The 19,832-nt window shown below is 47.3% G+C and overlaps 1 protein-coding gene and 1 non-coding gene across 2 annotated transcripts; both read left to right on the top strand.

Annotated features, from left to right (window-relative positions):
• The first annotated feature begins 6,787 nt into the window (after positions 1-6,787).
• DDX39B (DExD-box helicase 39B) lies at positions 6,788-17,345 on the top strand. Its single transcript, XM_066616188.1, has 11 exons — positions 6,788-6,880; positions 9,445-9,676; positions 9,796-9,923; positions 10,087-10,179; positions 10,885-11,068; positions 11,909-12,027; positions 13,803-13,934; positions 14,960-15,069; positions 15,562-15,706; positions 15,988-16,135; positions 16,545-17,345. Exons 2-11 carry the CDS (start codon positions 9,466-9,468, stop codon positions 16,559-16,561), a joined length of 1,287 nt encoding a protein of 428 aa, XP_066472285.1. The 5' UTR covers positions 6,788-6,880; positions 9,445-9,465; the 3' UTR covers positions 16,562-17,345.
• On the top strand, positions 15,779-15,843 carry LOC136643404 (small nucleolar RNA SNORD52). The gene has a single exon (XR_010794007.1). It is a non-coding gene; the product is annotated as a small nucleolar RNA SNORD52 (small nucleolar RNA).
• Positions 17,346-19,832: the final 2,487 nt, after the last annotated feature.

The following is a 19,832-nucleotide window of genomic DNA, read 5'->3' as shown; positions in this document are numbered from 1 at the left end:
ATGAAGTTAGAAAAGTATGCTTCAATGTTAAATTTGAAATTTCTCCAAAATGTTTCTCCACCCCACCTCCATGCCTCTTCTTCCCTATCCTAGATGAGCCTTTATTTGAGGTGGAGGAGTGAGATCCAGCAAAATCAGTCTGTCCTCTCAAGCATAACCTTGCTGTATTCTTCTCTCTGTTTTGCTCTACCCCATGGCATGAAGGGGTGGGTCGGATAAATTGGGGGTAAGGGAAGTGCCCCCTAACTTTCTGGTGGTGGTGTGTGTGTGTGTGTGCTGAAATCGTGCTTTCCAATTGTTCTGCTGCCATTGTACCGCAATAGTTCCTGCTCAAACCTTCCACCTTTCCCTGTCCCCCAAATTTTATTTATCAACAACGCTCATTTCAATGGTCACTTCTGAACATGATGAATAAAAAGTTACATATGGTTAAAATGGAGTAAAAATGGGTTATTATACAGTTGTGGAGTAGGTCCACTGAGCTCTTTGGGTGATGAGTGGGATCCTGTAGATTAAGAGTGAGGTTGGCATTTAAGCACTCTTTCATAATGCTACACCCCACCTTTCCACTCTAAGGTCCTTAAAGCAAATTATGCTGGCGCAGCAACCACTGCACCGGTGTGGCAAACATGCCATAAATAATCCAGGATCAGTGCCCAACAAGTAGTGCAGAGGAGTAGTTGCTGGGTAGTGCAGAGGAGGGTGGAGGGCAGAGGGCAGAGGGGGTTAGTTCAGGCCCAGGAGGGGGGTGGGGTCGGCTGTCCTCTGCCAAATCCTATTCCCTCTCCTAGGCTTGAAAGTCTGAGTCAGTCTTCTTGGACTTGTGCCAGCAATTTTGCTGGTACCGATCTGCGTAGCCACATTGAGCAGGCTGGTGCTCTCTTTACACAGGGTAAGGGAACAAATGTCCCCTTACCCAAGGAGATCCAGCCTACTCGATCCCAGTGCTGGATACACCGCAGGCGATGTGGAGCTGCTGCCCCAGCGCTGCTTAAGATTAGGCTACTACACAGTTCAGCAGCGGACCTGCTGTTGTACAAAAGGGGCAAATGCCCTGGGCATGAAGCCTTATACACCCCTAGGACTGCACAGGAAGCCTCTTGAGGTTCCTGACACAGTTGGCAACTGTGCTTCCAGTTTTCAGGAAGCCCAGTGTGAGACCATGGGGAAGCCTCAGAATGCTTCCCCATTTGGTCTTTGAGTTGTGCGAGGCTCCATCACGTTCCAGGTGGGGAACGTAGGTGGGGGGGCGGCTTCGTGGGGGGGGCACTGTCATGGACCTTTCCCCCGGGGCACCATGGGGGCAGGTTTGCCACTGACACAGTTTAAATATGTATAAAATATCAAAGAGCAATGATTAAAAACTATTAAAATCAGTTGAATAAAGTAATGGGCTGTCGCAAACTTAGGGGGGTTTGGGGTGCTCAGAGTTCTTGGTTCTCAAACCCTAGGACCCTCAAGGCCCCCTGTTCAGTTGTACTGCCACCACCCTGTATGTGCCAGTGCCTCAGTCCAGGGACACTGAGAGCCTCTAGGCTTAATTCTATCCCTTGCAGGCACTGAGCGCTTTCTCCAATTAAAGCTTCAGTCCTCAAGTTACTAGACCTCAATGAGCACTTGGCAGCTTGCTGAACGGCTAGGCAGGATTCTGAACTTTTGTCCCCAACAGACAATGAAACAACTTAGTAAAAGAGATTTTAGTTTATTAAATACATAAGGTTACATAAGGCAGCAAATGCTAGAGGCATAAACATCTAGGAAACATATCAGCAATAAAATAACAAAGCTAGCTGGCTATCTCTATTAATCCTTATCTCTCACCTGGGTCAGCTTCTTGTAGATCTTTTAGCTCCAGGCTAAGGTGCTACATTCCAATGGGTTGTAATTCTTGTTGTCTGTCCTTTCTGGCCAGCAGAGGAGAGACAACAATCTTTGTGTTTGTTTACTCACATTCCTGCAGCTAGGGTTCAGGCTCCACATGCTAACCAAGGCCTTACATGTTCATATTCACGACAGGTCCTTGATTTGGGTTCAGCTTTGGTGGCTTCTCACGGGAGCAACTCAGGGAGATGCAAGGCCCAATAGCTGGCTATCTCTATTAATCCCTATCTCTCACCTGGGTCAGCTTCTTGTAGATCTTTTAGCTCCAGGCTACCTGTGAGGCCAGATGCCCATGTTGGACAATGGAGCTCACAGCTTGTAGGATGTTGCACCCAAAACCTCTGTCCAAGAAGGGCCGGACACACCCTTTGGGGCATTCATTATTATACTTCTTATGCTAATAGTACTGAGGTGACTTCATACTTATTTAGACTGACAATCAGAAACTTTTGAGGACAGAACCTTCTGGAAGTGGGCCTGGTTGCTAGCCCTCTTGGTTCTTACCCCTCCCAACTGGAGATCCACAGCTGCATTTCATCAGCTTGATAAGGCGCCATTCTGTCTGCAAAGGTACTACATTCCAATGGGTTGTAATTCTTGTTGTCTGACCTTTCTGGCCAGCAGAAGAGAGACAACAATCTTTGTGTAATGGCTGATGCATTTCAATGTAAGTGTAAAGTCATGCACATTGGGGCAAAAAATCAAAACTTCACATATAGGCTAATGGGTTCTGAGCTGTCTGTGACAGATCAGGAGAGAGATCTTGGGGTGGTGGTGGACAGATCGATGAAAGTGTCGACCCAATGTGCGGCGGCAGTGAAGAAGGCCAATTCTATGCTTGGGAGCATTAAAAAAGGTATTGAGAACAAAACGGCTAATATTATAATGCCGTTGTACAAATCGATGGTAAGGCCACACCTGGAGTATTGTGTCCAGTTCTGGTTGCCACATCTCAAAAAGGACATAGTGGAAATAGAAAGGGTGCAAAAGAGAGCGACTAAGATGATTACTGGGCTGGGGCACCTTCCTGATGAGGAAAGGCTACAGTGTTTGGGCCTCTTCAGCCTAGAAAAGAGACGCCTGATGGGGGACATGATTGAGACATACAAAATTATGCATGGGAAGGATAAAGTGGATAGAGAGATGCTCTTTACACTCACATAACACCAGAACCAGGGGACATCCACTAAAATTGAGTGTTGGGAGGGTTAGGACAGACAAAAGAAAATGTTTCTTTACTCAGCGTGTGGTCAGTTTGTGGAACTCCTTGCCGCAGGATGTAGTGATGGCATCTGGCCTGGATACCTTTAAAAGGGGATTGGACAAGTTTCTGGAGGAAAAATCCATTACGGGGTACAAGCCATGATGTGTATGCGCAACCTCCTGATTTTAGAAATGGGCTATGTCAGAATGCCAATGCAAGGAAGGGCACCAGGATGAGGTCTCTTGTTATCTGGTGTGCTCCCTGGGGCATTTGGTGGGCTGCTGTGAGATACAGGGAGCTGGACTAAGTGGGCCTATGCCTGATCCAGTGGGGCTGTTCTTATGTTCTTACTCACATTCTTACAGCTAGGAACTGCTAGCAACTTCTCCGTTACTGACTCATTTTGGTTCAGGCTCCACATGCTAACCAAGGCCTAACATGTACATATTCACGACATAGGCTCCTTGGAGAAAGGACAGAATCAGGCCCAGCAACAGCATGTGATATCCTCAGGCACCACTGGCCCTCAGGATCCCCATAGACGACTCTGGCTTGTCCCCATTTTGCTGGTACTGTGTATGTCAACAAAAAAGATCCCAGTCAATTCCTCTGTCAAAAAGGAAGCAATAGGCCAAAATAGCCTATTTCCTTGTCCCAGATGCTGTAGAATAATGACTGAGTACAAGTATATTTCGTTTGTCCATTTGAGCAGTTAACGGTGCACAGCCAGCCATTTCCCCCACTGAAACTGGTGAAGTCCACGTTTCACGAAACTGTAAAGTATAAACTGTTCACTTTGTTTAAGTAAAAACATTACCAGACATTTATGTTTTTTGAATGGTATCTTTAATCAAAAAGAACAAACACCCTCTTTGTAGTTAAATCATGTTATCTGGTCCAGGCCGGGGCTAAATTGGCTCTTGGATGTCAGAAGCAAAATGATGGCCCTGCTCCTTTCCTTCCAATCCATTCCCTCTCTCTCACTGCCTGTCCAGGTAATAAAATGTGGTTGGACGCAGTGGCACTGTTTTGCAGGGAGCCTCACCACAGCATGCAAGTGGCCCCTCTCTTTCCCCTTCAAGCCAGGCATTTTTCTCCCCCCCCTCCACTACTTCAAAGGGAGGGAGGGGCCACTGCTGTGAAGCTCCCTGCAAAACTTAGTGCTTTGCACCCCCTCTAGCTACACCAGTGGCTGGACACTCTGCTCCCCTTGCCTCTGGAGGGTCTTCTGAGCCTAAGAGGGTCCTCTGAGCAACCTCTGCCGGGCTCAGACTTAGCGCTAGAGGCTCAGTCTGCCGAAATTGCTCAGAGGTCCCCCAAGAGCTGAGGGGAGCAGAGCTCTCCTCACCTCTACAGGGGGTGCATACAGGGGGCTCCCACAGATCCAATCTGTGGATAACTGGATCCGCGGATATGGGAACCATGGATATGGGGACCCACTGTAATTAATCTCTTTTTTTGTAAATTCTATACATTTCTGAGACCCACCAAAAATTGGGTCATGACCCACAGTTTGGGAACAGCTAATGTGTGCCATGATAAATTTAAGTCAGGGAATATGATTGATACACAAATGCCAGGATGAGTAAACACAAACCAGGTGTGATTCTGGTTGCCAATTTTTTTTTGCAGACACTGAACCTGCTGAACTGCCTAGAAACTTAAAATCACAGATTCTCTTCCAGGGGAAAAACATGACAGTCCTACATGTGATTCCAGAATAAGCCCTAAGCTAGCAAGCACTTGGTAGGTAGAGTTGCCATCTTTGCTTTAAAAAAAGTCTGGCACTTAGGGCTGAATATCTGACCATGTGCAGAATTTTTTCCTATGCAACATAATTTTTTTTAAAGGATCTAACAGCAAAGTCCCCTGAAAATGTACAGTACACCTTTCCTTTGTGCCTGATACTTCCTTTTCTGGCTGGCAATATCAGGGTGAGTGTTAACCATTTGGCATCAGGTGTCTCCACATTCCTGTGTTGGGTAATAGTGGCCCATACATGTCTCACTGCCTGATAGGTAGCCTGGAGTTAGATAGGTCTGGAGTTAGATAGATAGGTATAGCCTGGTAGGTCACCTGCTTTAGGATAAAGAGCTCAGGCTCTACTCTGGGCTGACTGGTTTATCTGCATAGCAGTGATAAGACCAGTATAAATGCATAGGTAAATGGCCAAATTGCAGCCTGCAAAACAATGCCCAGTCACCTCTAATCAAAGTCCATGTGGAAGCACAGTTTGCATTTGTACACTATGCATAATCTAGCCTCCACCCTCCCTACGAAACATGTGCACTGTTAGTAGAGATGACTCAGTGGTCTTTTCCCCAACTTTGCATTTTCCACCACTAGTAAGTAGCCAGGAAAACCATTCTGGTCAAGATGTGTAACCACCCAATCAGGAAAGAGGCCACTAATAAGGGCCTGACTTTTTGGTTACTTTCAGGCCTCTGCCCCCTAAACTCAGTGCAAACCACAACTTACCTGGCTTAAGTACAGTACTCTGACTTGTACCCTGGCTTAAGTACAGTACTGAGATGCAGTCATTGCTGAGCATCTCATTTTATATTATTGTTTGCTTCTTATATTCCAAGCAACCTATCACTTTAAAAAGCCACATTCCTACACATTCCTAAGAAGAGCCCTGCTGCATCAGGCCAAAGGCCCATCTAGTCCAGCTTCCTGCATCTCCCAGTGACCCACCAGATGCCTCACGACCACACAAGACAACAGGATGCCTACATCCTGTTGCCACTCTCCTGCATCTGGCATTCTGAGGTAGCCTACTTCTAAACTCAGGAGGTTGCACATACCCATCATGGTTCATAACCTGTGATGGACTTTTCCTCCAGAAATCTGTCCAATCCCCTTTTAAAGGCAACCAGGCCAGATGCCATTACTACTTCCTGTGGCAGGGAGTTCCACAGATTAATTACATCCACATGCCCATCACAGCTTGTAACCTGTGATGAACTTTTTCTCCAGAAATATGTCTTGTCCCCTTTTAAAGGCAGCCAAACCAGATGCCATCACCACTTCCTGTGGCAGGGAGTTCCACAGACTAATTACATGCATGTACCCCTCTTGGCTTGTAACCTGTGATGGACATTTCCTCCAGTAATAAGTCTGGTCCCCTTTTAAAGGCATCCAAGCAAGACGCCATCAGCACATCTTGTGGCAGGGAGTTCCACAGATTAGTGACATGCTGGGTAAATGACACCGTTCAGTGCAGGGACTGTGTTTGTGTGGAACCATCTGCAAGGAGGTGTTGGTTGCCACTTGCTTTTTTGCCCAGGGCTCTTCTGCCTTTACTGGCAATGCAGCAGGCAGAAATTCCACAGGTGCAGTTCCCCCTCTGAGCATTCTGTGGGGGGCGGGGCTGCCCCTACAGACCAATCAGCTGTCAAGAGCTTGTTTCCCACCCCTGCAGAAAACAAGCGACGCCGTTAAACGTTCTACAACGCCCAACGGTCCTTTTTTCAAAGTGACCAATAACAAGCCTCACTTGAAACGCAAATTAAGCCCACTTGGTGGCCACCGCAAAAGCCTGATAAAAAAACAGTTACTGTCTGCAATGAAAGCCACGAACACTCTCTGAGTGCACATGCGAGGCAGCCATTTCCTTTAATTACATTTTTTTCGTCAGGCACTGAGTTAGACAAACGGAAGCAGGCGCCCTCGGGGTCCTCATTGCGGACGCCTCCTCGAGCATCCGCCCCGCCTCCTCTCTCCCGGAAGTGGCGGCGTTTCGACTGTGGTCGCTGCTCTGCGTTGCTGGTCAGCCCCTCCCCCTCGCAGGAGGTAAGAGCCTCTCCGACAATCGTGTTTCTATTCTCCTTCCGCTTAGCCATCCGCCCCGGAGTCGAGTGCATATCGATTATTCAGGCGATTCTCTATCTGATGGGCGCTTTTTGAGGGGTCATTTTTGCTTCAAGGTGGCCCAAAATGGAGTTCAAAGAGGTGGGGGGGGTCGGCCCGTTCGCTACTATTGTATTGAGTGGTAGAATGCAAGATGGCGCCTCTTTCTTCGCGCGCTGCTCGGCTCCCCTGAGCTGTTCGTAATCCAGAAACATCGGCTCCGTGGTGCTCCGGGGGCGCCCCGCACCTGGCCCCGCGGGGAGAGGAGGCGCATCTGTTTCCTTCTGGCGGATATTGAGGGGGGAACGAGGCACACCGAGTGTTAATTCTGGCATCTCTCTCGCCCCCCCCCATGTCTCAGCAGGGCCTCAACTCATGCATCGTGATAAAGATATCAGGGCTTTGCTCAGTGGTGCAAGTGCGTTTTTCAAATGGCCGGGCTTTGGGGTGCAGCTGCAGGATGCTGCTTCATGCATCATTAGGGCTACTTATTATCATTAGGCTAATAATTAGGGTTAATCCAAGCCACTTGCTGGAACCCCATCTATGTTTGAAGATGGGGCCTTTGAAGGCCTGCTGAATCCTCACTTGCTGTGTGGGGGTGTATTCTTAACATTTGTTTATTTGGGAATATTCATATACTTAAAAATATAAGTATATAAATAGTGTATACTTTATATATGTATATATAGTATATATTTACATATAATGTATACGCATACATATACATATGTATACATATATATTGCACCCCTAAATATATAGTGTGAACACACACACACATATGTACATACACATGCATGTGTGTATATATACACACATACACACACACCTATACATGTATATATGCACACATATATACACACATTTATGTGTGTATACACACATATACATACACATATATATACGCATACACACACCTATATATATGTGTACACACGTGTGTATATATACACACATATATATACACACACATATATACGCACACGCACATATGTATATGTGTAAATACGTATATGTGTGTTTGTGTATACGCGCACACTGTATATTTAGGGATGCAGTCCTAACCAACTTTCCAGCACTGGCATAACTGTCCCGGTGGGGCATGTGCTGCATTCTGCAGTTTGGGGGCAGTCAGGGTGGCCTCCTCAAGGTAAAGGAATGTTTGTTCCCTTACCTTGGAGTTGCATTGCCCTTACCTTGGTGCTGGAAAGTTGGGTAGGATTGCGCCCTAAGGAATATTTGTATAATCTTTGGATGTATGTGAAGGGGTTTGGGGAGTGATCGTATTGCTGAATCCACAGTATAGTGAATGGCAGGCCGTAAATCTCCCTGAATGTGCCACAAGCAGAGAGGGAGATGGGCTTGTGAGATATGAAGAATTCTCCATAATGGATGTGGAATGCAATTTCAAGGTCTCAGCCCTCTCTCTGTGGTTGGTGATGGCTGGCTGTTCAGATTCTAAAAGCTAAAAAAGCAGTTCTACTCCTTCATGGATTTAGAAGAGGGAGAATATTTGCAATCCCAATTTCTGCACACACCCTTTCAGTGTCCTTGCTTCTGTGATGTTTGCTTAGATTAGGGTGAGGGTGCACACCTAGAACTGCACATCTCATAGAGAATATGGTGCAATTCGGGGGTCAGTTGGGATCTGTTTGTATTTCTGTGCATATGTTGAAATTCTATTTCTTGGTGACTTTTTATCCCACATTTCCTTCAAGGGAAAGGTACGGTGTATGTTGAATGTCTCTTCTTCTCCCCCTTCCCCTCTTAACCTTGTAACAGCCCTCTGTGGAAGGCATAGGTAGAAATACACACCCAACAATTTTGTGACTGAACAGGGATTTAACCCTTAACTAAATCTCTCCGACGCTGAACTCAAGTGACTTTCAGAGGTCATTTGCTTGCCACCCTGGAAATTTTATTGCTGCATTTGTGGGCTATGGGGGGAGTTGGCATGGGAGGGATGGAGGAGAGTAATTTGCATCTAAATACTATGTTTAACATTTAGGGGTCCCTGCTGTACATCCTGTATGTACTCTAGATAGCAAACATGCAATTTTTCAGTATGTTGGTCTACCCTCTGACTGCACTGTATATTCTCATATGTTCCATGCTGTATGCATGCTGGTGGAAACGGATAGTAATGTATTTAAGTGCTATTCAGCAGGTTTTGCCTTCTTTTTCTATGGCTCATGTCTATGAGCAGTACATTCCTCACAAAGAGGAGGCTATCCAGTAGTATTATTCGGACTTATTCATTTTTTAGGATGCAAAGCATCCTGTTTGCGATGCATGGAAGCATCTTTGAAGAAATTGTCCTACTCTGGTAACATTGTGCTACTCTGGTAACATTCACATGGCAATTCAGAAGTAGGGAGATGGAAGACTAATCTGTTAGAAATGTGCACCAGTTAATTTTTCTGGGCCTCCTTGAACAGGGCAATGGTAGGGATTTTCCATTTTAGGGGGTTCTGGCTCCAGTTTCACCCCAGTCTTTGTCTTAGTTTCTAGAGAGAGGCATCGCCATGACCGAGAATGATGTTGACAATGAGTTGCTGGATTACGAAGATGATGAGGTGGAAAACCAGGCAGCTGGAGAAGGAGTGGACGTTCCGTCCAAAAAAGACGTTAAGGGGTCCTACGTCTCTATCCACAGTTCTGGCTTTCGGGATTTCTTGTTAAAACCAGAGCTTTTGCGTGCCATTGTTGACTGTGGCTTTGAGCACCCCTCAGAAGGTGAGCCCTGAGGTGTTGGGGAGATTTTAGGAAGTTAGCCAAGGGGATCTGAAAAGTGAGGGCTCCTAAGAACTCTTTACTGGCAAGAGATACTTACTGTGTTTTTGTTCTCAATATAGTGCAACATGAATGTATTCCGCAAGCCATTCTGGGCATGGATGTCCTGTGCCAGGCAAAATCTGGCATGGGCAAAACTGCGGTCTTTGTTCTTGCTACACTACAGCAGCTGGAACCAGTCACGGGACAGGTATGTGTGGAAAGGGAAAGTGGTTTTGTCAAGAGGGTGGCTGGGTAGGTGGTTATAGGGAAAGCATGGATGTCTTCGAAGTAAATTGATTTGGGTGAGGCTGGGTGGCAGGAGGAATAATCAATGGAGATATATTGAAAGCTCTTTCTACCCTCCTTGGCAGGTGTCTGTGCTGGTCATGTGTCACACCCGTGAGCTGGCCTTCCAGATCAGCAAGGAGTATGAGCGCTTCTCCAAATACATGCCTAGTGTCAAGGTAAGAGCCGGGGAGCTGAGGCTTTCATAGCAGTGAGCCCTGATGTCTGAGATAGGGATGCTTCTTAAGTGTGTGCAAAATTCTTGCCTGTGTGGGGACGAACACTAGGAAATACAGCTACTGCCCAGTCCGGTGTCGATGAGCCGTGCCAACAGGGCACATGCATTCTGTGGGAAGGGGTGATTGAGACCTTCTGAAAATAAGGGAACATTTGTTCCCTTAGCTTGGGGCAGCATTGCAGCTGCATCAGCACTGGGAAGTTGGTTGGGATTAGGCTGCTAGAAAATTGTACGGAAGGTTGGAAGATTTCTGGATTTGGTAATTCTGGAAGTTTGCTGGGGCTGAAACTAGCAGAGGTGGCCAAGTTAACATTTTCATTAGTAATCAAAGAATTCTCATCCTGCCTATATTCTGATTCAATTTGCAGCCTTCCGTAATAGCAGTTTTTCTATCCTTTTTCCTGGACTTTGTTGAATGGAACTAGTTGCTTTGGGTGATTATTTTCTACTTTGAAATCAGTTGCTGTCAAGCACCTCTTTCTCCCATCATTCCGTCACCTTTTAAATTGGTGCCATATATAAATTCCCCTCGAGCTAGTGAAGACTGGCCTTGTTTGGTGTTGGAATAAAAGGATCTTTTCAAGAACACTCATGTTTTTTACCTGGTTCGCAAATTTGGCTACCCATTCTTGCTCTCTCTTCCTAGGTGGCGGTGTTCTTTGGGGGCCTGTCCATCAAGAAAGATGAGGAGGTGCTGAAGAAGAACTGTCCCCACATTGTGGTGGGCACCCCGGGCCGCATCCTGGCTTTGGCCCGCAACAAGAGTCTCAACCTCAAACACATCAAGCACTTCATCCTGGACGAATGTGACAAGATGCTTGAGCAGCTTGGTGAGTGGCGTGTGTGTGGTGAGGCAGATAGATGTCATGTGGGGCAGCTTGGAGTTGAAACTTCTAAATAATTGGAAGCTGTGGTTGCATGAACAAAAGGAACTTTATTAAGTCCTTTTGCAGACTGTGTTCAGGAGGACATGCTTAATTGAGGCACGGCAGTTTGATTTTTTTTTCCCTTCTGTGTGTCACGTTAGTGGTCCCTGTGTTAGGTGTGTTCTGACTCTGTCCTTAAAAGGCAAACCTCTGGAAATGCTGGTAGTGTGCTGGACAACATAGCACCTTATCTTTCTCTTTAGGGTCAGTTATTTTCTGTTTTGGCAAGGAGAAGGAAGCACTCCTTTTTGTTTTGTTTTTTTAAGTTGACCTGACCAAAACATATAGAAGTGACTCACAATTAGAGGTTGTTTTCACTGCTGGAGTTAGAGCTTGTGTAACTGCTTGGAGTACCTTATACTCTTATTAAAAAGTACCTGCAGCAGGGGTGAGGTGATGGAAGGCTATCCTAGAATTTCCTTCTAATTACCTTTTTGAGAGGGGAAATAATTGCCCTCTTTCTAGTTGGGAAAGTCTTGCTGGAGAAGGAGTAGCCCCTCTTTTGGTAATGTTCCTGTAGATGACGAGAGTGGGTACATAGTTTTTCACGAGTTGCTTATAATTCTGTTCCTTCCCTTGAATTCTAACCCTCTTAACAGACAGGCATAGGAACTATTAAAGATTTGTTATATTGTTGTGACTTGTTCATGTGGATGTGCTTAGGGGGGAGAAACGAGAGGTGACCTGCTAGATTCTCAGGCTACTACAAATAGCTATTCTAACCTGGTCTTATCTAACTTGCAGATATGCGTCGGGATGTCCAGGAGATCTTCCGCATGACCCCACACGAAAAGCAGGTCATGATGTTCAGTGCCACTCTCAGCAAGGAAATCCGCCCTGTGTGCCGCAAATTCATGCAAGACGTAATTAAATCCCTTCTACCTTCTTTATCCATCTTGCCGACTGGCCAGCCTCCCTCCGTCCCCATCCAGGGAAGGAGCAGGGGTCCAGAGCTTAGAACGCCACCACTATCAACAGTACCCTGGGCTGCACCGCTGCTGCCCATCGTCTGCCCCCATTCCCCTAAGGCACTTGTAGGGCACACACTTTCCGGAAGATCATTCGGTTGACACTAGCTAGCACACATGAGCACACAACCAACAAGCCTCTCCCAGTAGGGCTAGAGAGCATTCACACCATGATCTCATTCTGTCCAGCTGGCACACCTGACTTGGAGATCATCAGTGGTGTTCGAGGGGATCCATTCGAGAAGGATCCTCTCTTCTGCTTCCACACCTGGTGGGGGCGCAGAATTCATGCCGCCTCCTCCTGCTGTCCTGTTTTCCGTGCACTCCTCCCTCAGCGTGGGATCCACCTACCTCTCAGCACCGTTTTGAGAAGATCCTGGTCCCCCACACACCCACGTTCAGAAGATCCTGGCCCACACACACCCAGGCAAGTGTAGCTTTTTTTTCTCACTGCCATGCATGTACCTGTTATCAGGTACACACACGCACTTGCAGCATGCATGTACATGTGCCACCCTCCTTGCCCTGTCCCACCCTGCCCACTCACCCTGCCTGGCACTCTGGAGAGCTGCGGCGAAGGACTCCCCGAGGGATCCAAGAGATCGGCAGCAGCCAGTGAAGCAGACGCCTGGCGACCCGGAGGAGAAGTTTTATCCTTTTTTGTTCTGAACTGGCAAAAATGCATCGTTTTGCTTTCTGTTACCCCTTTCTCCTTCTCCTGCTGCCTCATGTGGAACAAGGGTTGTTTTGACTTGAGGGGTCCCTTGAGTGAGCTGTGAGATGTTTTAGCAGGAAACGTATTGAAGTTGGTAGGTAGTGTCTGTGGGAATGTTAAATTAGTCCTTGGAAAAATAGGATTCAGCCAGTGGTCCTAATGAGGGGGATCGTGAGACTTCTTGATCAGGCAGAGAAATGAATTACTGGGAAGAAATAAGACTCATGTGCTTATGAGGGTAAAGAGATGCCGTTCTGGTTACTGCTGTTGGCTCATATAATTTGGCGCTTGATTCTGTGCACAAAAGTTAGGCAGCTGTGTAATGTGTCAATGTCTCTATAGTGAGTTGAAAAATGTGGAGTGATTCTGAGCAAGGTTTCCTGTGTGCTGGTAGGAGGAAACCTGTGAGAAACTGTTGAGACTTCTTACAGCTAAGGTGGTTGGAGCTCTTGAATACACAATAGAATTTCCTCTGCAAGTGCTCTTGCTTTGGTTCCAATGGGGGCAAGGGGGGAGAAGGAGTTTAGATTTTCCCATAGTTTTCCGAAGGACTTGTGATATCTTTCTGTTTTAAAATTCATGCCCTGTTAAGCATGAGTCCATGGAGCCTTCAGGATACTAAATTTGTACTGATGTGGAAAGGATTAGGCTCTTGAGAGGTTGTGGTCTTGGTCTCTTCCCCAGAGTACTCTACAGGAGTTCTCAGCTGAATGGGAAGAATGTTGCTTCCCAAGGTGAACTGTATTGGAGCTGCTTGACATAGAGGTGGCAGTGGGGGCCATCTCTCTTTCTGTCTTCTTTCCTGAGGGACTGAGGGTGGGGGGGAGATGCAGCAGGGGAAAGCATTATTGTGAGTGGGAGTTGCTCCTGTGCACGTATGTGCTTCTTTGTCCCCCTCCCTCCAAGCCCAGGTCAGCTTTGCCTTGGTCTAATCGACCCTGGGTTTGCTTCTCAGCCCATGGAGATCTTCGTGGATGACGAGACCAAGCTGACGCTGCACGGTCTGCAGCAGTACTATGTCAAACTGAAAGACAACGAGAAGAACCGCAAGCTCTTTGACCTACTTGATGTGCTGGAGTTCAACCAGGTGCCTTCTGGGAGTGGGTTCTGCCTCGGGATGGGGACTGTCAATGAGGGAGGGACCAGATCTTGGTAAATCCAGTCTATCCTATCTCCTCCCCCTATCTTAAGGCAAGAGGGGTTACCTAGTAGAAAGTGAGGAGCAAGCGGGAGGATGGTTTTGGCTATTTAGTCATTTTTGAGCAAACCTGACAAATGCATGGTTAATGTGTGCTGAGTACTGTATATAGTTCTGGCCCCTTTTCGATGATGGAGTGAATCTGGGAATAGTACATAAAAGCAAACCAGGTGTGGGCTTGGGAAATGAACTGTGCAAAAATTCAAACACTCCACATTTTGCAAAACTTTGCATTGCTGAAGGGGGAAGGGTATGTCTGTGTATCACAAGTGGTAGGAGAAGAAACAAATGGAGAACAGCTGTTCAGAGGAAACAGTATGTTTTTCTGCCATTCCTGGCTGAGCTGTACAGTTTGTGATGGGGTACATGTGAAACAGCAGTGATAGGGGGGTTAGAAGGGTCTTTGCCACCTTGCTCCTGTCATAGTTCATAACCTGATTACTCCTCCCATAGCTGCTAATGCTTTTTTTAAAAGGCTGCTATTTAAAATTAATGTTAAGTTTTTATTATTATTATAAGTAGTTTGGTGGGGCAGGATTACCATGATTGGAATAGGAACCATGACAGAAGCCAAGTAAGTGCTAAAGCCAAACTGCCCCATCCCCATTTGCTAGTTTTGGGCTGTTTTGCAGGCATTTGTATGGCCCTTCTGCCCTGTAGATTGTGAATAGCTTTTAAAGGAGGACTGGATGTTAGTGAACACTTAGGAGTGAATTGTTTGTGTACTGTGCACAGTTGAGTGCAAGGTGCTGTCACTGGTGCTGTCCTGGATCGATTATTGGTCTGACTCCAGTCTGCCTACTTTGACCAGTTTTGAGAAGGGCAGCCTTGTGCTAGACTATAACAAAACAAGACCACTTGCACTCCCGAACTCAATGGGTGTGGCTGTCCTAACTCTTTCCTTCTCCATCTAGGTGGTGATCTTTGTGAAGTCTGTGCAGCGCTGCATCGCGTTGGCTCAGCTGCTGGTGGAACAGAACTTCCCAGCCATTGCCATACACAGAGGCATGCCCCAGGAAGAGAGGTGAGGAGCAGACTTGGCATTGGTGGTGTGTTGTCTGAAGGGGGTTCATTTGCTGTGATGACTTTGCTCAGACTAGAGTCTCTGACTCCTGTGATGCTTCTTAAGCCCTGAGCAATGGCCCCATCAGAAACCATATTGATGTGACATAAGCTGTACATTTATATCAGTTGACAGATGAAGGTGTATTCCCAGTCTTGGATGGAGAGATCTTGATGGGGAGATGAAGTCTGGTTAATGGTCAGAGTGAGCCCAAAAGGGCAAGAGCATCTAATGAGTTAGAGCAGACAGTGATAGTCATTGGGGGGACAGTGTAAGGATTGGGGTTTCTAGAGGGGAAGGGATATCACTGTTAACTTTTTGAGTCTTGTAGGTCTTGCAGGTTGAGTCAGTGTTTCTGATGAGTATTACAGCCTAACTTTTACTGAACAGTAAGCTCAGAAGGCTTATTTCAGAGTAAAATAAATAACTGTTTTCAAACACCTCTACTTATAGGTTGTCACGGTACCAGCAGTTCAAGGATTTTCAGCGCCGTATCTTGGTGGCCACCAATCTTTTTGGTCGTGGCATGGACATTGAGCGAGTCAACATTGCCTTTAACTATGACATGCCAGAGGATTCAGACACCTACCTGCATCGGGTGAGTGAAACAGTATCCTACAAGGCCCAAGGTGGTTTGTATGGGTGTGTGTAAAGTCCAGGTTGTACCTGTTGCACTGATGAGTTTGTTCAGACTAGAGTCTCTGACTTGTCCTGATGTCTCTTCATACCTGAGCAATTGACCTGGCCTGGGTGGGTTGAATGTGTCCTAGTGTGTTTTTGTTTTGTCCTCTTCTGAGTTTGGAGTCTCCCTTCTCTTTGTTGGGAGGCACTGCCTTTTCTGGACTTTTGGCTTCATCTTCTCCTTTGCGGACTTTGCAGGTGGCTCGTGCTGGGCGTTTTGGCACAAAAGGCCTGGCCATCACTTTTGTGTCTGATGAGAATGATGCGAAGATTCTGAATGAAGTGCAGGACCGCTTTGAAGTGAACATCAGTGAGCTACCTGATGAGATTGACATCTCTTCCTACAGTGAGTGTGGCAGGAAACCCTTGATTGCAATTGCAGATTAGGTGGGGGGGGGGGTGACCTAGGAGTCATCTGAAAGTGCTTGCTTGAGGTTGAAAGCAGATTGGGTACTCAGGCCTGTCCTACAGGTAGCTGGTGAATTGGAATGGTACTATGCTCTGGATGAGCAGTGTGAGAGATGACCAGTACTGCTGGCAGGGGGAATTAGAGTAAAGGGGGGAGGGTTAGCACAGGGCTAAATGGATTGCTGGCCCCATGGGAGATGCTATTTCCCACATGCTATTGGAAGAAGAGCATTTGGTTAGGTAAGGGTGGACACTCTTTGGCACAAGTCTGAAGGTTTTTCATAAACAATAGAAACCCCAAGGTAGGCTAGACAAACTTTTTGGCTAACACTTTGTATCTCTTGCAGTTGAACAGACCCGGTAAAGAGAACCTTGCCTCTCTTCGTCAACCCTGGTTTTAATTCCTGACCTCCACTTCCCTGAAACGTTTATTTTCACTTGTTGGAGAATGAGGTGACTGAAAATCTGCAACACTCACTTATTCACCCCACTCCCGTGGCAGGGATGGAAGAGCTGCTATCACTTGGCTGTGTAATGGAAGAGGGGCTGACATCTACAGACCCCTGCACTCCCCAGAGGCCTAAGAGCCTTCAGGGTGAGAGTCCCATTGTTCAGCTGACACTAAGAAGAGGAGGAGGTCCCACTACTGGTGTCTGCAATTTCCACTGCCTGCCAGCAAGATTTTGGGACTCTGTTGCATTTCCCCACTTTATCCTTATGTCAGTGCTTCCCAGTGATCTGCCTTTATGTTGGGAAGCACAAAAAGGGGGAGGGTGTTTTGGCAGGGGTACTTTGTGAATCCCTGGCGTTTCAAATTACGTTTTGTTTTATAGAAAAAAATCCTCCTGGGAGGGAAAAATGAAAAATATGAACATTCTTTTGTATGCCCATTCATGCTGTTTTTAAGATTGATGCTTGTTTTTCTTGTATGTGTGTATTCCCCCTTCATTTTTAATTTTTGTCCGCATGTTAAAATATCCCCTGTCCCTGGAGATATCTCTTGGCAGGTAAACTAGTAATGAAAGACTGGTAACGTTACAGCTGTGGCTTGTTCTCTACCCCACCCTGATTCTCCCTTTTATTTTTTGGTATTAAAGGAGCCCAGCTCTTATGTGTATCTAATTAAACTAGTCTTGTGAGTAACCTTGTAGATGCCTGGTGGCTTGCTTCTTTGGGGTAGGTAGAGTTCATCTCCAGGTGTTGAGTGCTTGGGGTGTGTTGATGTACTTGTAGGTTGATACCTCCACATTTTGATGAAATGATCATCAAATTGGCTTATACATATGCAGTAATTTACAAAAGCCCATGCATAAACCCAGCCTCCCCTCTAGACGAGGGACCTCCTAGGCCATGGTAACTCCTGCTCATGGTTAGTCAGTACCAAAGGTGGCTCCCCTTCAGGTCAGCAGGAAACTGGCAGCTGGAGCAAAGTCCAATAGTTTGTGGCAAAGAAGAAGAAAGTGAGCTCCCTGCACCTCTTTTTTTGCCTGGCAAATGGCTAGGGTCAGACTTGTTTCCACCTTACTGTCATGCTCTTGCTAGAAAGATAAGAACCTGAAATCTGATGTGTATAAGGAAGGGAATAGGCCCCAAGATCATAATGCCTTCCTGTCATTACTCCAACCTTGGTAGGACTCGACTTTCATTAGTCATCCATCTCTAGCTTACTAATCACGGTTGCTTGCTTGAACAAGTGGAGACTGAGGGCTGCACTGGATAAAAATGAGTGTTTATCTTCAGCTGATTTCATAATTTGGGGGTGAAGGAGGAGGCGGCAAGAATGAAAAACTGCATGAATCAGACTTTCAGATCCCAGTTGCATGTCTACAGTCTTGTCATTGAACACCACTATGGTGTCAAAACCCGTCTTTAAGATCAGAAGGCTACTTGATTTGAGAGACTAGGTGAGTGATTTTACTGATGCACATCACTTGATAGAAACAGATTTATGAAGTAAGGTTTTGGAAGTAGCTTCAGCACTGAAATTAGGTCGAAAGCCAGGAACCCCTCAAAATGGCATTTATCTGCCTTTACAAGAGTGACCGCTGCATTAATCTCTACTGAAGTTTTGCAAAATTCAGATATATTGTTTTAACTGATACTAGAGTAAACACTGGCTGTTAGATAGTGGATGGGATGACCAGAGTTTACTAGGAGCCTATACTAATATTCGAGCTGTAGGCCCCATAGGGTGTTATGAGGCCTACAGTCCACTGGAGAGGTCAGTATACGGGGGGGGGGGGGGTAGGTTTTAAGGGCAGGGAACCTTTGGCATATGAACCAGAGGCCATGTCTGTGGGCGTATGGTGGGCAACTGCATTGCAATGCCACTTCTGGACAGCTGTGCCTTGATATGACCTGTCTGCCCCCCCATGGTCAATGTTTGTGTCCAGTGTGTTAGTTTTCCAAGAGGGGAGCTGGAAGGAGAGAGCCCCAAGGGAAACAGCTGAGGAGAAGGAGGTGAGGACTGTGGGGCGAGAGCGTGGCTGGGAGGGAGTCTGCCTGAACCAGGGTTTCTCCTGCAGCAGACCGGGAGGGAGGGACGCCCCTGCAGTGCAGTCTTTGCAAGTCCAGGGCCATCAGTCATTCAGTGGCAGCTTTGAGTGGTCAGGACACCGCTGGGAGGGGAAAGAACAAAGTGCTGGGAAGAGGCAGCAGTGGCTGTTCAGGAGCTTAGGCTGCAATCCAATGTATGCTTACCTGGAAGCAAGTCCCATTGACTATAATGAGGCTTACTTCTGAATAGACACGTATAGGATTGGGCTGCGAGGCTGCAATCCTATCCACACTTTCCATGGCATGACCATAGTGGGACTTCTGAGTAGACATGCATAAGATGGGGTTTTGGGCTGCAATCCTATCCACACTTTCCTGGGAGTAAGACCCATTGAATCTGATGGAACTTCTGAGTAGACACACCTAGTACTCCAGCCTGACCTCTCAGTCCCTCTTGGCTGCTCCTCCTGACCCAGGCAGCGCTCAGGAGGGGGAGGCAGCGGTCGCAGGAGCAGCAAGGAGATGACTAGTACTTTATCCGGGCCAATTCCAGTCTCCAGTCGCCGAAGCCATCCGTTCCACAGGCGAATCCTTTGCCTGCAAGGACTTCTGTGTGTGCAAAGCCTCCCCTGCTGCAGAGGCTGCTCGGAAGCCGTCCAGGGTGTCTGTGCGTGTCCCGGGCTGGAGGCTCAGCCTACCTGGACACCCACCTGGGGGATGCCCAGCCAAGGCTGGCAGGCGGTGGGGGGGGCGTGTGCCAAGCAGGCCAGGGAGGCAAAACGGGGGGCGGGGCCTCCACTCGCGGGTCCTGCTGGTCTGGCGCTGCCTCGGCGGCCACCAGGGGTCACGCTCCTTGCCCTTTACCTGCCCAAGTGGCGAACCGCTGAGCTCAGGAGCTGAACCGCCCCCGCTGTGCGCCACTTGCTCGCCTTGCTCCAGCATGTTCAGAACACCCCTTTACCTGTCGCGAGGGCGGGGCCTCCCTCCTCCAATGGGCACTGCGCATGCAAATGAGGACACTGCCTGCTGGAAAGGAGCGAAGGTGGACCAGGTTGGGGCTTCGCATGGCACCCTTGAAGCTTAACCCCTTCGTTGCCACGAGAAGGGAGGGGACGCGGGGCAGGGGACTGGACTCTGGT

The sequence above is a fragment of the Tiliqua scincoides genome, chromosome 2 (genome assembly GCF_035046505.1).
Source record: "Tiliqua scincoides isolate rTilSci1 chromosome 2, rTilSci1.hap2, whole genome shotgun sequence".
Classification (NCBI taxonomy): Eukaryota; Metazoa; Chordata; class Lepidosauria; order Squamata; family Scincidae; genus Tiliqua; species Tiliqua scincoides.
This window is presented reverse-complemented; position numbering and strand designations above follow the sequence as displayed.

Bases quoted from the DNA above. Each gene is read 5' to 3' on its own strand.
- DDX39B (XM_066616188.1), top strand. From the start codon at position 9,466: ATGACCGAGAATGATGTTGACAATGAGTTGCTGGATTACGAAGATGAT. The intron at 11,069-11,908 runs GTGAGTGGCGTG...TCTAACTTGCAG, and splicing joins CAAGATGCTTGAGCAGCTTG to ATATGCGTCGGGATGTCCAG. The intron at 15,707-15,987 runs GTGAGTGAAACA...CGGACTTTGCAG, and splicing joins CAGACACCTACCTGCATCGG to GTGGCTCGTGCTGGGCGTTT.